The sequence below is a fragment of the Mixophyes fleayi genome, chromosome 4, assembly GCF_038048845.1.
Source record: "Mixophyes fleayi isolate aMixFle1 chromosome 4, aMixFle1.hap1, whole genome shotgun sequence".
NCBI lineage: Eukaryota > Metazoa > Chordata > Amphibia > Anura > Limnodynastidae > Mixophyes > Mixophyes fleayi.
This window is the reverse complement of record NC_134405.1, coordinates 190,946,021-190,970,605: the sequence shown is the minus strand read 5'-3', so window position 1 is coordinate 190,970,605 and position 24,585 is coordinate 190,946,021. Positions and strand designations below refer to the sequence as shown.

Sequence of the window (24,585 nt, the reverse complement as noted above, 5' to 3'; positions counted from 1 at the left end):
TCTGCCCGTGCACGGTTACTTTTAAATTTTATAATGATCTATGATAGGTATATCAATTTGGGATAACTGAACTAATCTGAAAGTAAATCTTGTTACCTATTCATAGCTTTTTTTAAAACTATACCCATATAGGTAATTATTCAGCTAATTCCTCATACATATTCAGTTGACAACTGAGCTCAACTGTGATTGCTGTTGCCATTTTGTTTTACTGCTGGACCCTCTGGAAGCAACGGTCAGAATCCTGGACCTAGTCTAGGACTCCTCCATTGCCCTGCACAATTTGGATAATTTGTTCCTTCCCACTCTCTCATTACCTACCCTAGCAAATACACATTTATCCACATCACTCAATCATGCACCTACTCAATTTACACTCACTACTTCTCTATTTACTTTCTCTTCTTTTCATACCCCTCTTCTGTCTACATCCTTCTATTTCTTCCTTCTCTATTACGAATTTTCCTTCACTACTAACCCCCCCCAACCTCGCTAGCTACACACAAACTGTTTTGATTCCTGCCCCCACCACACTAGTCAGTCTACATAAACAGAAATAAACCTCACATCCACAAATTATCCTTGCATGTCCTCTTTCTTACCCTGCTCCTTTTCATGGCTGCTGGTGACATCTCACCTAACACTGTGCCCAGTACAATCTCCACTGTCTGCTCATGCTCCCCCCAAAAAATTTCCAGTCACCCCATACTTCCACATATCTCCACTACCGTCTCTTCCCTTCTAATGTGTACTGTGAAATGCCAGATTTGTTTGTAACAAACTTGCATCCATTCATGATCTATTTATTTCTCAATCCCTCTACCTCTTTGCCATTACAGAAACCTGTCTCCCTTCCTCTGACACTATATACACTGCAGCTCACATATACAGGGGAATCTGCCTCAGAGACACTCCCAGACCCAGAAACAGACAAGGTGAGGGAGTAGGTATTCTACTTTCTTTAAACTGCACCTTCCAAGTCATATCCTCTGAACCCTCTCTCTCATTTCTCTTCCTTAGAAGTCCACACTATCCATTTATTTTATTCTCTCCATTTTCATATTGCTGTCATTTATTGCCTCCCAGGTCCAGTTTCCCAATTCCTTGACAACTTTGCAGCCTGACTCACTTATTTCCAATCCTTGGACCTGCCTACTCTCATACTAGGCAACTTCAACATTCCTATTGATAATCACACTGTCTCTTCTGCCACTAAACTTTTCACTTACTTCTTCCTTTGGTCTCTCCAAGTGGACCTTATCTCCTACCCACTGTGATAGACACTCCCTTGACCTGGTCTTTTCCTACTACTGCTCCATATACAGTTTTTCCAACTTAGCCTTCCCACCCTCTGACCATAACCACCTTTCATTCAGCCACACCTTACCTCATGCCCTCACCCAAATCCACACCTACACAGCAACACTTAAGTACTCTTAACCCAATCAAAGTCTCATTTTCACTAAAACAACTACTTTTTCCTATGACTGCACTGTCCTGCCCTAATCGGGCTGCCTATTTCTACAACAAAACACTCATTTCAGCTCTAGAAAATGCAGTTCTACCTACCACGTACAGTCTCAGGCGATCCAAACCCTAACCATGGGATACCAGACAGACCTGCTAATACCTGCAAAAGTGCTTCCGCACTGCAGAACACCACTAGAGAAAATCTCATTCCTATCCCGATTTCCTCCACTATAAATTCATCCTCTTACTGCATAGACCTTTGAATTGCAAACAAATATACTTCAAATCTGAAATATCCACCCAGTCTTGTAACTCATCACCTCTGCCACTTCACCTTCCTTCTCTGCCCACCTGTACCTCCATCCCCTTCCTCTCACAGCCCAGTGTTTTGCTACCTACTTCAAAGACAAAATTGCCACCATTTGACATATTTCCAAACTCCATTCCCTCCACCCACCTACACTGCCAAATCCACCCTTAATGCATTCTCTCCAGTAACCAAAATCTCTGCACTCATCCCATCATCTTACCCTACAACCTTTCCCCTCAAACCCATTGCCACCCAGTTTCTCAGCTTCCTCTAGCTCACTTCTTCAACCTGTCTCTCCCCACTGGCACATTTCCATCCTCCTTCAAACATTCGCTGATCTCACCAATTCAAAAGAAACCATCTCTTGATCCAGACTCTCTCCAACAATTGCCCTATTTCTCTCCTCCCCTTTGCATTCAAACTACTTGAGCGATTGGTGTACAACCACCTGTCTCGCTTGCTCTTCTTTCACGCCATTCTTGACTCTCAGCAATCAAGCTTCCGCTCCAACATTCCACCAAAATTGCTCTCACAAATATGATCAATGATTTACTTACTGTAAAGGCTAAGGGTCATTTCTCAATACTCATTCACCTGTACCTCATTGCTGCTTTTGATATTACTGACCACCCTCTTTTTCTACACACCCCTTCACTCCATTGGCCTTTTTGACAGTTCCATGCTTGCTCATTTTCTACCTATCCAAATGTTCCTTTAGTGTTTCTAACTCCTCCACAAATTTATTTGGACTTGGTTTTGAAACATTTTTGGATTAAAAGCTGCTGACGAAAGAAGAAATCTGATCGGTGAGTATTTTGGGGTTTTCTTATTTTTAATAAATGTATGTAGTATGAATGTGGGTGTGTATTGTTTTTATTGGGGTTTTATTATTTTTATTAAGTGTGTGTGGTTACAAACTGGGAGTTTATTTAACATTTTCTTTTGTGCAACTACAGGTCTCAGCCAGTCATGGGTGTCTGGGCATGTTGGCACATGTGGTTCTCCAAGTGCCAGCATGCCCTGGCTGCAATGGATATGCTAGTGCTTCTAGTTATACAAGCATCAGCATGCCCAGACTGTTTAGGGCATCCTGGGCTGGCTGGGACTTGTAGTTCCACAAAACAAAATGGTGTCTGTTTGCTATTTTACATTATTTTCGGCATTATTACCCTACTACCCACAGCCTACAGGGGAAGCAAGAGCCCTAGTACTTTCAGCACTGTGCTGGTTATTCTTAGAGGGGGGACCTGCTCATTTTTTTGGGCAGAAGCCAGTCCTTAGAGAATCCAGCCCAGCGCTGAACATCCTGGGGCTGGTTAGTCATTATGGCACTGGAACCCCTGCCGCGTGTCCCCCTACTATAGTGCCACCCACCCCGTCTGGTTTGCCTAGTGCTGGTTATGTGAAAAATTTATTTTTTTAAAAAAACTTTTATCTATTTTTAAACATTTGACAGCTGCCAGACCTCCAGATCTATAGGCAGGGCAGAGAAACAGTGATGTGATTACTAATCAGCGTGTTGTATCTGGCGATTTTTAAAGCAAACTCAGAAGAGTTTGCTTAATCGCAGCTTCATACATTTGAGACTTGTATAGCTGGAGTGGCAAACAGTCGGGACTTTGATCGCTATTGATTTTGGAAATAGCGATTTTCACAGAAACACATCTCTGGCGATTTTACATAAAATCTCAGCTTCATACATCAGCGAGTTTCAACTCTCCTGAGAAAATTGCTGGATTTGTAAAATCATCGCACCTTGATACATTTACCCCTCACTTCTCTTGTTTATGGCTTGCCCTCTTCCACTTAGAATGTAAATTCTGTCATGAGCAGGGCCCTCTGTACACTTTGTTTCTATGTCTGCATTTACTTTACAGACCTTGTCTGTTCCTGTTTAATGTTTGTCCTGTTTTCCCTACTATACGGTGCTGCAGAACAATGGCACCTTACATATTTACAATAATAATAATACTGATTTAGTCCCAATTTTCTTCTCTTATGCCATTCTGACCCTGGCAATTACTAATAAATCTTAATTAAATATATTAGAATACAATATAAACAGTGTAAATAGAATTCATTAAAAAAAACTGGTAAAACAATATATTTTGGAAAATTATTATTTGTACTGCTGAGTATAAGATTTCTTATGTTGTTTTACAAGATATAATGCTCATTACAAACATGTGAAGATATGTCTATTCATGTACTGCATTTGTGATTTATAAATATGTAATTTTATTGCTGCCAATCTATGGTATTGTGTGAGTTTTAATTTTTGCACTATTGGGAAGCCATTTGATAGGAATAATTTAGCTGATTGTAATACCAAATGATGAACTTTCAATTATGGTCTTTTGTGTACTAGGAGAGGATCCTGGAGGATCCTAAACTTCACACTCAATTTTAATTTACTTATACTGCTTTTTGTCTTCTGTAACTAAAAAAAATGTCCACAGTTGTTCTAAAACATTTTGTAGTGTACCACATAACCAGTTTGAGTGGCACCTACTTATAATTTATAATGAAAGTATCATATGCATCTTCGTTTATTATAGACAAAGCAACTACAAACACACATAAGAAGACATAAATAAAACAAAGGAAACCTTACAAAGAGAATGACGAGATAGGAGGTAGAGAGGGTCAAACTTGTGAGAGAGTTACCATTCAAGAGTAAGGAGGAAAGTAAATTGAGACAGAGGGGGGGGTGCTAGGAACCCCTCCAGCCGGTACAACAAAAACCATTTGATACAGGGTCTCAACATGACCCGCCAGGGCTTGAAAAGGAGACAAATTGGTTCCGCTTTCATCCATCCCAATTTCATCTCCGGAATGTCTGTATGGCCGGTTATAATGTTAGGAACCCATCCAGCCGGTACAACAAAACCCGGAGTCTGCTCCGAAAGTCTGGTGTTTACTGTTGCCCCTAGTGGTGGGGACATACTTGGCTGCAGACAAACGGAGGGTTGTGAAATGTGTACCGGCTGTGGAGAACCCAGGAACAGAGAGTTATGGTAGACAGTGTAACCAGAGAACAAGCCGAGGTCAGAGGTCACTTGCAAAAGTCCAGGCAGGGGTCATACACAAGAAATCAATCCACAGGTTGTCACCAACACGATACAGGAGCAGGTTAGCAGACAAGGAAGCTGGACGCTATAACTGGCAGTGAGGCTACAGACCTCACTGCCCTAAATACTCCAGTCAGCCAATCAGAGCCTAGCTCTGAAATAACACACAGGCCCCTGCTAATTAATTTATAGGCTGATTAATTAGCCCACAGACTGGTGGGTACACTGCGCGCGAGCCTGGCTTTCCTATCTTGCCAGGACGCGGCGCTGGGGAGATTAGTGTCCGAACGTTGCCTTGGCAATGGTCGGGTCTTCAGCGGAAATGACGTCCCGGTCGTCAAGGTAACGTTCGGGACGCTAGAAGGAACAGGAAGCGAGCAGCCGCCGCGGCTCGTAACAGTACCCCCCCCCTTGAGGAGGGGTTAAGGAACCCCGACACCCAGGTTTCCTAGGGAATTTCTTGAAGAACTCCTTCAGATGTTTTGTAGCATGGAGTTGTCTTCACGGAACCCAAGACCGCTCTTCCAAACCGCGATTCTTCCATTGTACCAGGAAGTGCACCTGCCCCTGCACTCTCTTAGAATCGAGAATCTTCTGAATGGTATATTTCTGCGGTTTGTTCCTATACTGCACAGGGGAACTTGAAGGCTGGGTTCAATTTGGGTATAGGACAGGCTAAAGCAGAGAGCAATGGAATGTGTTAGGGATCCGTAATGAATTAGGAATTTTCAATCTGAAAGCCACAGCATTAATCTTCTTGACAATGTGGAAAGAACCGATGAATTTAAGCCCCAGTTTCCTGAAGGGCTGTCTAAGCCTAATATTCCGTGTTGAAAGCCACACTTTTTGGCCCACTTTGAGGGAGCAGTTGGTACGGTGGCGGTTCGAATTTTGTTTGCAAAGAATGAGGCTCGTCTTAAAGAGGACTGCACTTTTTTCCAGATAACCTTGAGATCAGCGGCTGTGGAACGAATCTCCGGAATACCAGCAGATTTGAGGGAATATAAGGAATTGGACCTGGGATGAAAGCCAAAATTACAGTAGAACGGGGAGGTTGGAGTAGATGAATGAGATGAATTATTGTAGGCAAACTCCACCCAGAGTAACAAGGAGGACCAGTTGTCATGAAATTCTGAAGTATAACACCGTAAGAACTGTTCTAAGAACTGGTTAACCCTTTCAGTTTGCCCATTAGACTGAGGGTGGTATGCAGACGACAGACTAATCTTGATTCCGAGAAGGGTACAAAAGGATTTCCAGAATTGTGCTATGAATTGGGAACCACGATCGGAAACGATATCAGTAGGGAGTCCATGGAGACGAAAAATATGTTGGATGAACAGGATGGCCAAATCTCGAGCAGTAGGAAGCCTAGTGAGCGGTATGAAGTGTGACATTTTGCTGAAGCGGTCTACCACGACCCAAATGGTACTGTGTCCTGCAGAGGGTGGCAGATCGACTACAAAGTCCATGGACAAGTGTGTCCAGGGTTTTGCAGGAATGGGCAATGAGACCAACTGGCACAAACCTCACAAGAGAGGAAATGACTTTTGACATCAGCAGACAATGATGGCCACCATACAGTGCGGGAGAGGATTTCCAATGTTTTATGAATTCCAGGATGTCCAGCAGTCTGACTATCATGAGCTTCAGCAAGGACCGCCTTCCTTAAATGAACTGGAACAAATAAGCATCCTTCCGGAGTATTATCAGGAGCTAATCTTTAAAACGTGATGCTCAGGTCTTGGGTTAACCCAGCATGGACTATGGAAGAGGGAATGATAGGCTCAGGATCTGTAACTGGAACATGATGTGTCAAGAAGCTTCTAGACAGAGCATCTGCTCGGACATTTTTAGAACCTGGTCGGTAGGTGATCACAAAATTGAAACGGGTAAAGAATAGCGACCAACGGGCCTGTCTGGGATTCAGGCGTTTGGCCGACTGTATGTGTTGTAGGTTCTTGTGATCCGTTATAACAGAAATTAGATGTGTAGCGCCTTCCAGCCAATGTCGCCACTCCTCAAAGGCCCATTTAATCGCCAACAGTTCTCGGTTGCCCACATCATAGTTGGCTTCTGCTGAAGAGAACTTATGGGAAAAGTAGGCACACGGATGCAAGCGATGAGAAAGAGGGTCCTTTTGAGATAAGATGACACGAGCACAGACGTCGGAGGCATTGACTTCAAGAACGAAATGTACTTCGGGATCTGGGTGTCTAAGGACCTGAGCAGGTACAAAAGCTTCTTTTAAGGTTTCATATGCGGTTACTGCTTGGGGCGACCAGTTAGTTGGATCAATTCCTTTGCGGGTCAGGGCGACAATAGGAGCCACAATATCAGCAAAGCCACAAATGAACCTTCTATAATAATTGGCGAAGCCCAGAAACCTCTGCACCGCCTTCAGATTATTAGGTTGCACCCAATCCAGGATAGCTTGGACCTTGGTTGGATCGATGGAGAATCCCTCAGAAGAGATTACGTTTCACAGGAATAATACCTTCTGCACCTCAAACTCACATTTTTCTAGTTTGGTGTACAGGTGGTGTTCTCGTAGTTTCTGAAGAACTTGTTTGACGTGACCCCGATGCATAGGTAACGATTTAGAGTATATGAGAATATTGTCTAAATAGACAACCACGAAGTAGTCAAGGAATTCACGAAGAACTTTGTTAATTAAATCTTGGAACACTGCAGGTGCGTTGCTAAGACAAAACGGCATGACCAGGTATTCATAATGGCCAGAATGTGTATTGAACGCTGTCTTCCGTTCATCTCCTTCTTTGATACGGATGAGGTTATAGGCTCCACGAAGGTCGATTTTAGTGACGACAGTAGCGCCTCTTAGTTGATCGAATAATACAGAGATGAGAGGAAGGGGATAGGTGTTCTTAACTGTGATGAGATTTAGTCCTCTATAGTCGATACAGGGTCTTAGTCCCCCATCTTTTTTGGATACAAAAAAACATCCAGCTCCTACTAGAGATTTAGATGGCCTGATGAACCCCTTTTCTAAGTTCTCATCAATATAATCCTGCATGGATTTGGACTCTGGGCCAGAAAGAGAGTACAATCGTCGTTTGGGTAACTTGGAACCAGGAATAAGCTCGATGGCACAGTCGAAGTCACGATGAGGTGGTAAAATGTCAGCAGCTTTTTTAGAAAAAACATCCCAGAACTCATGATATTGTGAGGGAAGCTGCTCAGGAATTGACTGAATAATTCAAAGAGGCATCATTAAGCAAGACTGTGTACAATAAGATTTCCACTGGATAATTTCTCCTTTTATCCAATCCACCACAGGGTTGTGACGGGAAAGCCAAGGATGGCCCAGAATCAACGGAACCGACGGACAGTCGATAAAGAGGAAGATCAAGGACTCTGAATGGAGTGCTCCTATGTTTAATTGCAGTGCCGGGGTCTCCCAAATAATCTTGCCACCAGTCAGTGGACTCCCATAAAGGCCACAGACAGTAATAGCAGACTTGAGTTTCACAGTCGGAATTCCAGCAGAACGGTCAAACCCGACATCAAGAAAGTTGCCTGCAGCTCCACTATCAATGAAGGCCGACAAGGCCACGGAACTGGCACCGAGAGCGAGTTGTGCGGGAATCAGGAAAGCATTCTTTTGGGAAACAATTTGCAGACCTAAGTAAACCTTCCCCTCGTTCCCTAGGTATGCCCCTTTTCCAGGTTTGTTAGGGCAAGAGCGGGAGAAGTGGCCTTTATTACCACAATAGAGACAAAGACCTTGTAATTGCCTTCTGTCTCTTTCCTCAGGAGAGAGGTGATATGGCTCTAACTGCATGGGTTCTTTAATATCCGTAGGAACAGGAATATATGCAGAAGAAAAGGAAGATGTCTCTTTCTCTGTCTTCCTCTCCTTAATTCTCCTGTCAATTTTAATGGCAAGTTGCATAAGGGTCACCAACGAGGTGGGGGCAAGGATACTGCACCAGTGAATCTTTGATCGGCTCTGTCAGTCCTAGGCGAAACTGCCCGCGTAACGCTGGATCATTCCATTCGCTGTCAGGCGACCATCTGCGGAACTCAGCGCAGTATTCCTCTGCAGAACGCCTGCCTTGCTTTAAGGCCCGTAGATGAGCCTCGGTGGAGGCAACTCGATCTGGGTCATCGTAGAGGAGACCTAATGCATTAAAGAAAGCTTCCAAAGATTGCATGATAGGACTCGACTGTGGCAGGGTGAAGGCCTAAGACTGAGGGTCACCCTGCAGGAGTGAGATGACAATCCCGACTCTCTGCTGTTCCGAACCAAAAGATTGAGGTTTCAGCCGAAAGTAGAGCTTGCAGCTTTCCTTGAAGTTCCGGAACAGGGTTCTATTTCCAGAGAACTGGTCCGGCAAATTTAACTTGGGTTAATCGGCGGGACCAAAAATGGCTAGTGTAGTCCGGGAGTCCTCCTCTTGAGCGGACAAATGCTGGGACGATCCCCGGACCATTTGATACAGGGTCTCAACATGACCCGCCAGGGCTTGAAAAGGAGACAAATTGGTTCCGCTTTCATCCATCCCAATTTCGTCTCCGGAATGTCTGTATGGCCGGTTATAATGTTAGGAACCCCTCCAGCCGGTACAACAAAACCCGGAGTCTGCTCCGAAAGTCTGGTGTTCACTGTTGCCCCTAGTGGTGGGGGCAGACTTGGCTGCAGACAAACGGAGGGTCGTGAAAAGTGTACTGGCTGTGGAGAACCCAGGAACAGAGAGTTATGGTAGACAGTGTAACCAGAGAACAAGCCAAGGTCAGAGGTCACTTGCAAGCAGGAATAGTTGGTAAACACACCAAAGGTCGGGGTCACAGGCACGGTAGCAAGGTCCAAGGTACAGGCTGAAAGGTCAAGTGTCACTGGCAAGCAGGCAGAGTCAAAAGTCCAGGCAGGGGTCATACACAAGAAATCAATCCACAGGTTGTCACCAACACGATACAGGAGCAGGTTAGCAGACAGGCAAACTGGACGCTATAACCGGCAGTGAGGCTACAGACCTCACTGCCCTAAATACTCCAGTCAGCCAATCAGAGCCTAGTTCTGAAATAACACACAGGCCCCTGCTAATTAATTTATAGGCTGATTAATTAGCCCACATACTGGTGGGTACACTGCGCGCGCGCCTGGCTTTCCTATCTTGCCAGGACGCGGCGCCGGGAGATTAGTGTCCAACCGTGGGTCTTCAGCGGGAAATGATGTCCCGGTCGTCAAGGTGACAGCCGGGACGCTAGAAGGAACAGGAAGCGAGCCGCGGCGGCACTCGTAACAGAGGGAAGGAAAATAAGAGGTAGATGGAGAGAGAGGAGGGACTTGGTGGTTTATACTTTCTATGGGACCCATTTTCATGCCTACTTGTTTCACTTCAGTTGTATTTCTAGGTGCACACTGAGCAATGTAAAAAAAAAAAAGAAAAGGTTCTCACACACAGTAAAGAGAAACATGCAATTTAAACAAAGCATTTTCCACAAGGCCCATCAAGGCAAGCCCAATTTTATTCTTAGACTCTGGACCCTCTTTGAGCCTTAACTTATTTTCAGATTTAGCATAGCCTTTTGTCTATCCCAAGCATTTCTAATCTCCATTACTGGATTAGCCGATACCAGCTGGCTACTAACATTTCAGCAAAGTAATAATTTGCCAAATTCCCGCATAACATAGTTCCCACCAGGTTTAGTGCATGTCATTTTGTTCTAATACTTCTGTGCCTCTGTAGTATACTCTTCCTGCACCTTGTTGGAACACATGACATATATGAAAACATATATCAAATACCTCCCTCTCCCTTCACTAAACTATACATACTGAGGTCCTTTACTCTTTCCTGGTTCTGGGATATAGTCCATGCACCATCTTAGTATCTGGTTTCTTCAAATGAGGCTAAACCGAACAGTATTTCATCAGAAAAAAGCGCTTCACTTAGTGATAGTATTATTATTATTACCATTTATTTACATAGCGCCACTAATTCCACAGCGCTGTACAGAGAACTCACTCACATCCGTCCCTGCCCCATTGGGGCTTACAGTCTAAATTCCCTAACATACATACACACACAGACAGACACAGACAGCTAACCACTTAGCCACCGTGCTGCCCAGTGATAGGAGTGATTCAAAAGTAGTTGGCGGTTGGACTTTGATGTGACATTTACTCTTTTGCACAATGCATCTCTTAAGATTTTTTTTCAGTTTCATAAATGGGTTCTGGCTTTAATGTACAATAAAAACAGCAGACACATATTAATGGTCTTACCTCTTGATACCGGGAAACACCTCCATTAACTGCAGCATCAATAACTCCATTAAGACACATCGTCAGTGGATTTATGTTCTGCATCTGCCGTGTCTGACACTGACTAATCAAAGTCCGCAGTTGCTGGTTCTTATTTTCCAAGACCTCAATGGCATTTTCAAGGGGGCTCATCTCCACCTAAAAAAAATATGCACAAACATTATCAAATACAGCTACCATTCTAAAATGATACAATAAATAGCAAAAGTGATCTGGTCATTTCCCCTACTAGGATAGGATACGGTAGAATCACTCCTACAGTGTGACAACAATATATGAAGGTCTCTGTTTCACCACTTACTAATGCTACTCAAAAAGTTATTGCAGGATCTACCGTGGCTAACTTTCACCCATTCTTTAAGGTAAGGACCCCTACAGCCAGGGCCACACACTCTGCATTAACTGAAAAATGAGAAAATAAAGCTAAATCTGTGGCCCACCGTATTCTATCAACTAAGATTTAGAAGACTTTAAAAACATTAGTAATGTTTAAACACATCTATACAGGTGCAGTAACACTCACTCTTCTTTCAACAAACAAGCAGGTTTTTGGTTAGAACAGGTCTTGTCCTCAGTCTTCTAGTATCATTTAGTCTATGCCAGCTAAACACAAACTAATAATTCTCATTGCTTAATGTAGATCTTTACAGGATTTTATGCAGAGTCAACTCTTTTAAAAACACTGCAATCAGGCCCGGCGCTACCATTAGGCAGCTTTAGGCAGCTGCCTAGGGCGCCTGGACTTGCGGGGCGCCACTGAGGCAGCCATCGGGCATTGAGCAGGCATTGATTGGTCATTGAACTCCATGCAGACGACAGCCGCGGCTCTTAACTATAGCAACATATAAAGCTGCCGGCCGCCGCACAGCTGTGTTAGTTACAGCCGTACTTACAATGTCAGGCTGACATTCTCAGCAGCACTAGCCACGAGCCTATAAGCCCCGCCCCTGCCACCCGATAAGCTCCGCCCCACCACACGATAAGCTCCGCCCCCAGACAAGGCAACATTAAACTATGGTGGGCTGCAGGGTCAGACAGGTGTGGATACTCTTAACTGCTGACATCCACATGGAAGAAGGTAAGTGTCAGGGAGGCCTATTAATGTTTTGGGATAAAGGCCTGGGCTATTAATTTAATAGTAGGTTGATGCTGCTCAAATCAAAATATAGCTACATGTTATAAAACAAGTTTTGTATTTCTGCAATGTTTAATGCCTCAGTGAGTGTTTCTGATATTTTATTTAAGTACTTACTGTATGCAATTATACATTACATTGCTATTTAATGGTAAAAACAATGAAAAATTAGGTATTATGTTTTTCCACATTTCAGGGGGTTAATCATTTAATAGTGGGTGGAAACTATTAATTTGTGAGTAGGGGCTATTTATTTGGGGGTATTTAATATAGAAGTGTTGTCATGGTGGTGCCTATTTAATTTGGGACTATAAATGTATAGTGCTGGGATGATTTGGGGGCTATTAATTGGGGGCAGAGTTTGTATAAAAAAAGGGCTATTTATTAAATGTGAATACTACTTATTAAAGGTGGGGACTATTTGGGATGGAAATAGGTCAATTTATTAAATGGAAATTCTATTATTTTAATGTCAGGGCTGTTTGGAGAAATAGGTCTATTTATGAAATGGGAATTATATTAATTTAAGGTCTGGGCTGCTTGCAGGGAGGGAGGCCTAATTATTAAACTTGGGTGCTTTTGATTTGGGGGAGGGAGGCCCAGAGGGTTCTCTCATTGCTAAACTTTCCATAATTCATGTACCTATCCCTTTTTCCCAAACAGGGCAACAACATCCCAGGATCCAGACAAGCAGCAACTGAGTTTAAGCCACCAGCAGCCGCAGGTAGGGAAAGCTTCAAGCACAGGTAGGAGAAAGCAGGACAGTCTGCCAACTGTCCTGATTCTGGTGGGGCAGTCCTGATTTTGCTCAGTCAGGACTTTGTACCCGCTGCAAGGACAGTTGGGAGGTTTGTCCTGCTTCACAGTGCTCTGCTAGTGAAGAGTAAACTACGTGCACCTAATAGTAGTGTACGCAGCATTGCCTGTTTATTTAATTGGTATAGGAAGGGGTTGTAGGGAAGCCTAGCACTGTATAAAATTATAGCAACTCCCCTTATGTGATGGTCATGCCCACCCTGGTGGCATGGGATGGAAACTCCTCTCTACAAATCCTGTGTTTGTTCCTAAACAATAAATGCAGAATTTGTATTCATTTATTTTTAAAAGTCAAGTGTATGTGAGTAGCTGAGAAGATGGTTTTCGGGCAAGCAGGAGCGGTAGGCTGAAGTTTTGCCTAGGGTGCTGTGAAACCTGGCACCGGCCCTGACTGCAATATACAGACAACCATTGACCATTTACTACCCTATATTACTTGCACTTCCGTAGCCAACCCTCCAACATAACAAACACAATAGCTCTGCTGAATGATTACATGCTTATTATGCATTCTAAATAAATGTATGGATAGTGCATTTCTTCTATGTTTTCTGCACATTTTGAAACCTTACCATAGACATCAGAACAGAGAGATGTGTAGAAATTAACCATATTAAGTGTGTATTTGCTAGGGAAAAGGGAAATGTCTTTTTGATTTAGCATAACAAAAGAAATAAATCAGCTATACGATCAATATTTACAGATCATACATATCGATAAGTATTATGTAATGTATTAATGTCTTGCTGTGTTTGTTCATTAGCCCATGTAAAAGGAAATGTTAGGCATATGTTTCAAACCAAAAGCGACTTTGTTGGCCAAATAGCCATGGGAAATGGTTAAACAGTGTTCTGCTTTATGAAGCAATAGCTTTAAACCTCAAAGCACACATAGGAGTACACTTGTTTGTGAGTCTACAAAGCATGCATTGGTTTTAAAATATATAATGCTTCATGTAATGTCCTTTTCAATAAAAAAAAAAAAAAAGAAAGAAAAAGAAAACTGCAGCTGGCACTAGATAGTTTAGGAACAGCTCTTATCCATAGACAGAGGAACAACAGCAAGCCTCACTGTGTGCTTTCACACACCCAGCCCTGCAAATTAAGGTCACAGACACTAGCCATTTGTTATGATGAAAAAAAGATTGGTTGGACACAAAAGACTGACAGCGGAAATATAGGAAAATAGCACTCAAGTGATTTAGAGTCCTAAAGAAGCATGGTATGATTATCACAGCCTGGGAAATAACATTTCAAACTACAATACTTATTTTGCTGAATAAGAAAAACACCTAAGACATGTTTAATTGAAAAGTTATTGTCAAAGTAAAATAACCGTGTTGCAATACAAGACCACAACAATTTATTACGATTGTGTCAATGGCTAACTTACTAACTTTGACAAATGCACACATACACATTTGTAAATAATTAAGGTTATCTGTACATAACATTTACTTTACATATATAGTAACAAATATAACAGGAACCACAGTAGCATGTTAAATGAATTCGGATGTTTTATTTAGGTATATGCTCACTAGGGGTTGGCTGAGGTTATTCTAGAAAATTAGCTTACATATATAATTACTTCTCTTTTGAATTTATAACTAAATGAAGATATAGCCCATAGATTGTAAGCTTGCGAGTAGGGTTCTCTTACCTCTCTGTCTGTTTGTATTACCCAGTATTGTTTTATTAATGTTTGTTCCCAATTGTAAAGCGCTAAGGAATTTGCTGGCGCTATATATATATATATATATATATATATATATATATATATATATATATATATATATATATATATATATATATATATAATGATGATAGTTGATAGTAAGGCTACACTAAAAACAACAGAAATTCCATGCTAGTTTATATGGAATGCATATCTATGGAGCTACAAACCCTAGTTAAAATTTTCCCATTAGTTTTCGACCAGAAAATAACTTTAATGTAATTTATTGGTTAGGCCACTTTGGTTGTGTATTTGATAATTAAGTAGAGGGTGTGCGTGTAGACATACACACCCTTTCTGCTGTAACATACATATAATGTAAAAAACTGAATGCTAGTACATGTCCTATAATGTTTGCCCTATATGCATGGCAGATGTTTCCATGGTAGCCTTCAGACTTACTATACAGTTTACCAGTTCTTTGTTTAAAAAAACAAAACAAAAACAAGTAGTAAACGCCAGAGAGTGAATATTTTATATCGTTCCACGAGTGACACATGTACTTACCACTTCACGTTTTTCAACTTCAAACCATCGTGAAATACCAGGCAAACTTTGCACTAATGTCAGAGCTGTTCTTTCTACCCATAGACTCTTAAAAACAAAATATAATATAATGTAAAAATTTAAAGGGATATCATCATCAACGATATAAATGCAATTTAGAGTTATGCTGACGGTGGTACTCCTCTTCAACCAGCAGCAGAGTTATCTTCACTAAATCATTCCTTGTGACTAGCTATCCCTGATGACAACCAATGAAGGCAGTCAATCACAGAACAGTTATAAAGGGGGTGGTTCTATTAGCTGCACCAAGGAAACAATTGTCGAGAAATTACTTTTACCTATAACAAGGAAACATTTTGTTAGTTGGCAAATCTGCAACTGGGTAGATTGCCTCTTGACAATTGTTCTTATCTAAGTCCTGTGTATACAACATGCTTCAAAGAGCGTTTCACTTGTTACCCTTATCACTGGAATGTATTATATATTATATGTATTGTGTGCATACAAATGCTGTCACTATAGATTTTCTCCATCACTCTCAATGGCAAAAAAAAACACCAAAAAACACTGCTACTTAGCTGCTAATGTTGTCTACAAAGCACCAGCAATTCAAGTAGAAATACAGCAGAGAGAAAACAAATATAACTTTCTAACATTGATTACTGGATACTGAAATACACTTTTGAGAATAAACACATTGTACTATTGTTACACTTAAATACTGTAATTCAAATGACTAATTATGCACTTGACAGATAACTAAATATCCAATTGTATTTTATTTCACAAATAATTGTATATGTGGAAAGATAAATTTCCCACTGTTACTTGAGCTTATGTTTCATAATAATGGACAGCAAAGCTAGTTTACTAATATTGAATTTAATTGTAAAATTTACAGTAAAACATAGCATCCAGCCACTTGCTTTTATTGTCGATTTTGTCGATTTTGCATAAAACATACTTCCCAACAGTCTCGATTTGGGAAGGAGAGTCCCAATTTGAGGGGTGTGACCCACTATCTTAATTTAAAACAAATAGGACATGTCCCTCTAAAGGTTTTCCCTTTAATGCCACACGTACCAGTGACAGGTGAATTGGTGCTTTAGGGTAGGGGAAGGAGGGCTGCCCATTGCTTTGGAAGCACTGGGCTTTCCACAATGAGACATGGCCAGGCATGCTAGAGTGAACATGCAGTCCTGATCTGGGACAACCAAAAAGCAGAAGATATGGATAAAAGGTAATTGCTGGTTGGCTGCCGTGGTTCAGGGCAAATATTGCAGCTAACGATAATGTTCAGAAATGAGCTGTAGAGACCCGTAAATCTGTACAAGTAAAAGGTTATGTATAGTAAGTGTTTCAAAAGCCACCAAGCTGTGTTACACTGAATTGTATGCTCAGTTCTGTGCAGTGATCCTGTGAAATAGGAACCTATCTTTAGCTCTGAAAAATCTCTAGAGGACAAAAGCCTTTTCAAGGGATCCACATCCCCATTTTCATCCGGATGATACATGTCTAGTTGTAATAGAAAGCTCTCTCTCTGTGCTGGGAATATTCAAATGCAAAGTAGTCATTTCTGCGAACACACAATTCATTTTTGTTAAATTGCAGAAATAGGAAATGTGTACAGAAGAAATGTGACCTCTTGTGCACCCTTAAAGAAACACCACATAAGTAGAACAGTGTGTACTTGTAGATTTTGATGCAGTACAGAGGAACATGCTCAGTACCTTGAATTCATTCTCCTTGTCCTTAGTACCCTTATGAAAAGGCCTGTCATAGCGGTACCTCCAAATATGATTCACTTTGTAAAAGCTTTTGATGTTATCAGGAATACCCTCTCTCTGCAGAACCTCCTGGCTTTCAGGGATTGGGGTCACTGCATAAATTTGTAAATCTAGGCAGATGGTTAAGGGCAATCCATATAACAGAACCACTGAAAATGGTAAAATGCTTAAAATATAATAGACATACCATAAAACAATTACATTCATGTAATAAACACGTGTCAGTCTTCTAAACATATTTTATAGAAAGCAGCCAGTGTTCATTATTATTCCTGCACTGTAATAAACATTTAATACAACAATAAAAAAATGTATTTGGCCTTGGATCCATCCATTCACACCACTCTCCAGTTCCTGGGAATGCTTAACGCAAACACCTGCACCCCCCTCCCACTCACCCATCCATCTCTTCACTCACCCCTCTGTGTCTCCCTTCCTTCTTACACATGCCTTCCCCACAAAAAAACAAAAAACAAAAACAACTTATTCTAACAATCCCCTACCCCACTTACATGAATTTTAGTCTATTTCTTAACTACCAGCCATCCCCGGATGTAAATAGGTTGTATTCTAATGTTGACATAACTACATCAGGTGTATTTGGTCAATGGAAGGCCTAAATCTTTGTACTTTTATACAGTCTGAAAATAAAATGTTTTTTTAAAAAAAATTATTTAGATCAAAATCTAAATCTTAAACATCTAAAATCATTTTTAAGACTGTCACAGTCAATACTCCAAAAGTAATCTTAAAACTACCTGCAGATTGAACACCAAAATTGGAATATGATGTTAGTTAGATCAACCTCTGGGATGTTAACTGTATAAGAGTGTTATGTCAATTATGATAAATTATTTAAGCTTCATCACCTTATTTAACAATAACAAGTAGAGAAAAGTATATGCAGTAAGAAAACATTTGCTCCAATAGTAATAGGCATGCAATGCAGATGTTTTTCCATTTACAAAGTATCTTAACACAGAATTTAAATGCTTTTTGCATTTTTTGTTTTTGCTAAGGATTATTTGCATAAACTTTGCACATTCTGAACAAATCACTGCCAGCAGTTAATGTAACAGAATAAAAGAGTATCCTGAAAAGTGCACGGTTACACGGAGCACTGGATCATTACTAAACAGCCAAGTGTGGCAGGACATGGCTTCAGGTCTCATGTTGTTGAAAGGATACATTGAGCTTCTGCCTGGAATATAGTTTCATCAGGCTGGTTGGCATGTTGCATTGCAATGGCATGTGGGAATTCTGTTAGCATGCGCTGCTGGAAAGCCTCCAGTCTCTCATAGTCATGGCCTCGACAAACAAACTCTTTGTTCTGCTCATGAGAGAAGGTAGTTAATTATAATTTAAACCTGATTAACAATTGTATTGCCTTTGACAGGAGAACAGAGAACAGTTATAAATCAGAGAACGTAAATATTCTATCTGAATGGTTTTGTATAGACATATGGTATATGATGATCCTCATTACAAAGCAATCATCAGAGTTAGATGACCTAATTTAACAAATAACACAGGAAAATGACAGTTTACACTCATTGACTTTTTCCCAAAAATTTAATTTCCTTTGGTAAAATAAGTGTATCCCTACCTTCAATCACTGGACATAGCTTAATGTAAGCATTTCTATTAACTGTTTTTCAGTCTCTTACATCAACTTGGAGGCATTTTGTCCCATGCCTCACCACAGACTGCTTCAGCTGTGAGATGTTTGAAGGCTTTATTACATGTGCAGCCCAATTCTAGTCTACCCTCACTATCGCAAATGGATTTAGGTATGGCTTTAACTTTTTTGAGCAATTCTATTTTTGATTTGATGAAGTCTTTTGGATTATTGTCCTGTTGCAAGATTCCTGTTCGGTTCAGTTTGGCAAATAGTTTTATTTTCGGTATACTTTGATATTCAGGGGCGCACTGCCTGCTACTAAGATGCCCAGGCAATGAGGAAGAACTGTAATACTACTACTACTACAAAGATGCTTAACAGGTTATGGGGCTCTCCAATTCAACTGCATTTTTCGGTTCCTTTCAGACATAATATCCAAATAACTCCTTCTTTGACTCAACTGTTCAGAACACATTGTTCCAGAAGTTTCAATCTACACCCATGTGATAAAACAAGACCAGGTTTATTCAATCTCTTTCCGATGGTAACTTGGGGTTCTCTGATACTTCCTTGGCTGTTTTTTGATCAATGCAAACCCTGGGTTTAGCCGAATGCCTGGGTTATGCCTCCTGTTTTATGTAACCTGTCATGCTTTAGAATGCTTGATTTGAAAAGTTTTGAAAAAAGCTCTTTAACCCTAAACATGCACATGGGAGCCAAAAATCTTTTTGTTTTTTTTTGTTATTTTCCCAAAAAAGGCCTCTGAGAGCTGTACTAATATTGGTATGATATGCTTCGAGTCACTTGTATGGTCAGGTCTAGTCTAGACCAAGTTTATGACATTTATATAAAAGCGGGGTCTTGTAGACGGACTCTCATGAATTGCTAATCACTTACACCAGGTGGGGTATATGAAGATTTTTCAGACAAGAAAAAATCATTTCCTGTGGCTCTTGTTGAAATTGAAAATGCTATTTATTTATTTATTTGGGGGGGGGGGGGAGCATAATGGGCATCCTTTTGATAGCACAGTGAAATAAATATTGTTTTATTTGAAATAAAAAAACAAAATTTAATTTTCCAGTAGTGTTTGTTCACTTATTCGGGGCCAATCAATGGGTCTAGTGTGGTTCAATCACTATGAAGTTACTAATAATTGCATATTTTTTACACGGACATAGAATTCTTATTTTTAATGACTACAATTGAATATGCTCATAGTTGACAATCAATGCAATTGGGTTTAGAGAAACTGACACAAACATTGTGAGAAGTGGCAATATATGCAGACAGAGGCATAGGAATAATTAATATTTATAACATTTCTGTCAGACTAGTCATTATATATTATAGTTATGTTCTGGAACAATCTATAGCAAAGCATTTCAATAAACATAGAAATAATAGAGTCAACATTGATATACGTGTACATTAAAGAGTAAGAGTATTCCTCTGGACACATTTATATAAAAAAAAATGTACTTGTGTTACTTACTCTCAAGAAAAATGGGAACTTCTTCCCATAAAATCCAACACGAAAAAACTCTGGCTCCAAGCGCTGTTGGTCCATTATTTTATCGTACAAGGAAGCTTCCATCATCTGTTGAAATAAGGATTTGTTTAGGGCGGTCACGCAAGAAAACACTGCACAGATCAACTCTTCAGGTCAAAAGTAATCTCTACTTTCAACATTGCATTTGTTGTTATTGGTATATAACGGTATGTACTAAAAGGTAATCTCTAGTGCACCTTGCCATTTGCTAAGAATCTCTTTGGCACACATACTTCATAAACTATAAGTAGGTTGTAATGAATAGAGAATAAAACGCTCTTGTCCACAGTGTAAATGTGTTTTTGATATTGCAATGATGCATGTGTTTTACTACCAAGCTAACTATCTATATTTCTGAGAAAGCCTTCCCCACTGGATATAAAGATTGGCTGTTGCTGTTTACCAGTGTAGGCTTCATCTGATATCACTTGTCCACAACCGCCATATTTTCAGTAGCCAACCATATGTTATGTAATAAGAAAAAATTCCAGGTATCTCTAGACCTTACAGGAAATTAATCTCATTTATATTTTAATAAGAAAGCTGCCAGTAGCCAGATCTTGGAAAAGCTTCATGATAGGTTTGTTCTTCCTATTTTTCATCCTTGTCCGAACACTTTTAGAGAGTATTAGTGAATTATAATTAGATGGAATAGTGCTGTGCAATATAATGTTCCTTTCCACATATATCTTGTCTTTATAACATCCAACCTCAAAGGCCAGATTCCAGGAATTAATGATCTGTGTGCTAGTCCAGACACTACATAGTCAAACATCTCAGTAATATTGAACCCCGTTTTTCAGTTACCCTCATTTTGCTGAGATTTCTGTAGTCGTAGTAGTTTTCATACTGCTCAGCGAGTTTTCTACATAGTATTATTCCATTTTCCCAACACTGTGGATAAGATGAAAAAAAAGTTCTGTCAATGACATGCGTTTGAGAGTAATAATAAAAAGAAAAAAAAAAGAGAGAGAAAACTATTCATCATCATCATCACCATTTATTTATATAGCGCCACTGATTCCGCAGCGCTGTACAGAGAACTCATTCACATCTGTCCCTGCCCCATTGGAGCTTACAGTCTAAATTTCCTAATATAGACACAAACTCACACACAGACTCATACAGACAGACAGGTAGAGACTAGGGTCAATTTTGATAGCAGCCAATTAACCGACTAGTATGTTTTTGGAGTGTGGGAGGAAACCCATGCAAACACAGGGAGAACATACAAACTCCACACAGATAAGGCCATGGTCGGGAATTGAACTCATGACCCCAGTGCTGTAAGGCAGAAGTGCTAACACTACGCCACCGTGCTGCCCATTATCAGTTTGTTCATACACCAAAAGATCTATCCTTGGCATAAACATTATAGTTAAATAAAATGGTGATGCTTCAGGGGCGATGGAATTTTGATAGGTGCTTACATATATGGAATTCAATGTATAGCATTATAAAAACAGACATGGAAAAGGTCATTTATGAACCTGCAGTAAAGCAGATACACAGCGTATACTGTATTGCTTTGCATTTGTAGGAATAAGGCTTTGGAATGGAGGAGCGGGCAGATAGAGGCATTGTTTGCTGACTGCAGGCCATCCATAGAATTGTTTGTTACATTTAGATCATGATTTAAAAATTAAAAGTTTAAATTAATTATAATAAAACAAAAGGCAAAAATCTAAGGTAGGCAGCTTACTTACTTTCCCTCGGTCAAAATTCTGGATAATGGTCATATGAAGGTACTCTTTTCGCTGCCACTCTGTTTGCATTGGGTAGCTGAGAAATTCTCTAAGTGGACGATCAGACCATTCCAGTAGCTCATCATATAACAGAAGGGTGTAAGCAGCCTCTGCAAAGGATACAAGGATACAATGAAGCACTGTCCCAATAGCAGTGCTTATATAGAAACCTCTCACCATTTTCATGTCCATTGTAAGATGATATATGTACCACTAAAACATTACTTTTACCCCTTTTTTGTTTTACAGATTGCCTAATCTTACCAGTAAATGCTTTCCTATGTACAAAAGTATAACATTTATGCTTGCAGCATCTGCATACTTAAAAACAACATTGCACAATAAACAATACACAACTTATAAACAACAATGTAGATATGTGCCACTCCTGATAATTAACAAAATAAATCAATAAAAAGCTACTGTAAACCCAAAAAGGAAAATAAGGTTTTATATACAATAGATAACCAATTCAATTAACCTCTGGAAAGCCCACGTAACACCAGGGGTCGGCAACCGCCGGCACATGTGCCAGACGTGGCACACAGAACACTTCTGTCTAGCACAGCTGGAGCTCCCTCAGCAGCCTCACTAAATAAGCCGAATATGACTGACATGGAGCTGCTCCGCATGCGCAGCAGCTCTGTTTCAGCCATCTTCAGTTTCTTTACTGAGGCACCTTCCAGATGTGACTGCTGACTACAGGCCCTACTATGTGATATGTTATGAATTGTGGGTATAACTATTTTTCTTGTAATATTAACTGGGGCTCTATTATGTGGCATAATACGAATTGATTGGGGGCACTTGTGTGGTAGAATAAGAATTGAGGGTATTACTATGGGGCATAATGTGAATTGTGGGTACTACTCTGTGGCATAATATGAATTTAATATGAATTGAAGGTACTACTAAGTGGCATAATATGAACAGAGCACTAATAAGTGGCATAATATGAACAGAGCACTAATAAGTGGCATAATATGAACAGAGAGCACTACTCTGTGGTATAATATGAACAGGGTGCACTGTTCTGTGGCATAATATGAACTGGGGATACTACTGTGTGACATAATACAAATTAATATCATTTAGGGGAACTACTGTAGCATAATATGAATTGAGGGTACTACTATGTGGCAGAATTTGAATGTCTATTTGTTGGTCCCATTACTATTAATATTATCTTGATATTAGTATTGTAAAATAGGAAAAAATGACAATATATACACATATACACAACTGGCACACCACACCTGGGCTTGACTAGATTTTAGCCAGCAAACTAATATAAAAATGTTGCCAACCCCTGTGTTACACCATTCTTGCACGGAATATTTAACCAATATAGATATGTTGTTACATAATACAAAGATATAAAATTCTTGATTACCTGTGAAATTTTGTGCTTTCATGTGTAGATCATATAGTTTGTGAATATATCTTATATACATTTCTTCTTTGTTCAATTCTGTTTTATAAAAATTCTGAGGGGAAAGAGTTTGAATTAGGTATAGTCTAAATATATTTGTCAATATATTTTATTATTTCTTACACTTTTAAGAGATGAAAATGAATGCTATCAATGAAACATTTAATTACTTTTAACACGTATTTTCAGTTAATGAAATGATATTTGCAAAATAAAAGTATCAATGTACATGAATGTTGCTCTATCACATTCTCAAATGTTTTTTAAGGTTTGTGTTACATCCTGAACATTTTTAAAATTTTATGCAAACTACAATATACATGACTGCTTTAAAACCTTAACATGTGTTCTACATTGCCCAAAGATACATAGAACATGGAGAATGCCAAACACATGGGTTTGCTTGAAGCAAATCTTTTGTATAGACAACAATTGTGCCTGAATATTTCCATTTCACCTTTAGGGTTAATTTTTCCAAATCTCATATAAAAGCAGACATTGGTATACATTATATATAATCTCTTTTAAAAAATGGAGAATAGGGGTATATTAATAAATCCTTCCAAAAAGGAAAAGTGGAAGTCTTGCTCATAGCAACTAATCAGATTCTAGCTATGTTTATATAGTACATTCTAGAACATGATAGCTAGAATCTGAGTGGTTGCTATAGGCAACACCTCCACCTTTCATTTTTAGAAGATTTGATAAAACTACCAAAGAATTAGATCCTACAGGGATCTTTCTGAGTGCTATAACTATATATTTTAGTATATTAATGCTTGGTGGTATATATTTACTAGGGAGAAGTTTTTCTGCGCTTCCATTCTTTAGTTTATACATTAATGAATATCCATTAATACCATTAATGACATTTCCTCCACTATGTTTCACTCTCAGTTGACCATTATTTTGGTAGAGTTTTATCTTTGTCTCATCTGTTCAAAACACTTTGTTCAAGAACTGTATTTTTTTTGGAGCAAATTGTAATCTGGTGCTTGCGAGAGGTAATTCTTGCAGTGTAGTGTTCCAAAGTGTTGCATCAACATTAGATTATTATATCTTAACGCTTGTACAGTGGAAATTGTTTCAGCAGTTATTTTCCCTCTGTCA

General features: G+C 39.8%; 1 protein-coding gene across 2 annotated transcripts in view; it reads right to left on the bottom strand.

Annotated features, from left to right (window-relative positions):
• The window catches only part of DOCK4 (dedicator of cytokinesis 4), a 276,189-nt gene that overhangs the window by 38,150 nt on the left and 213,454 nt on the right, over positions 1–24,585 (bottom strand). For both annotated transcript variants that reach the window (XM_075209020.1, XM_075209021.1), the window contains 8 exons: positions 23,437–23,530; positions 22,005–22,153; positions 21,106–21,192; positions 20,242–20,346; positions 18,314–18,455; positions 17,069–17,235; positions 15,339–15,425; positions 11,105–11,281 (listed from right to left, as the gene is read on the bottom strand). In XM_075209020.1, coding sequence (XP_075065121.1) covers positions 11,105–11,281; positions 15,339–15,425; positions 17,069–17,235; positions 18,314–18,455; positions 20,242–20,346; positions 21,106–21,192; positions 22,005–22,153; positions 23,437–23,530 — 1,008 coding nt within the window. The remainder of the gene's footprint in view (positions 1–11,104; positions 11,282–15,338; positions 15,426–17,068; positions 17,236–18,313; positions 18,456–20,241; positions 20,347–21,105; positions 21,193–22,004; positions 22,154–23,436; positions 23,531–24,585) is intronic.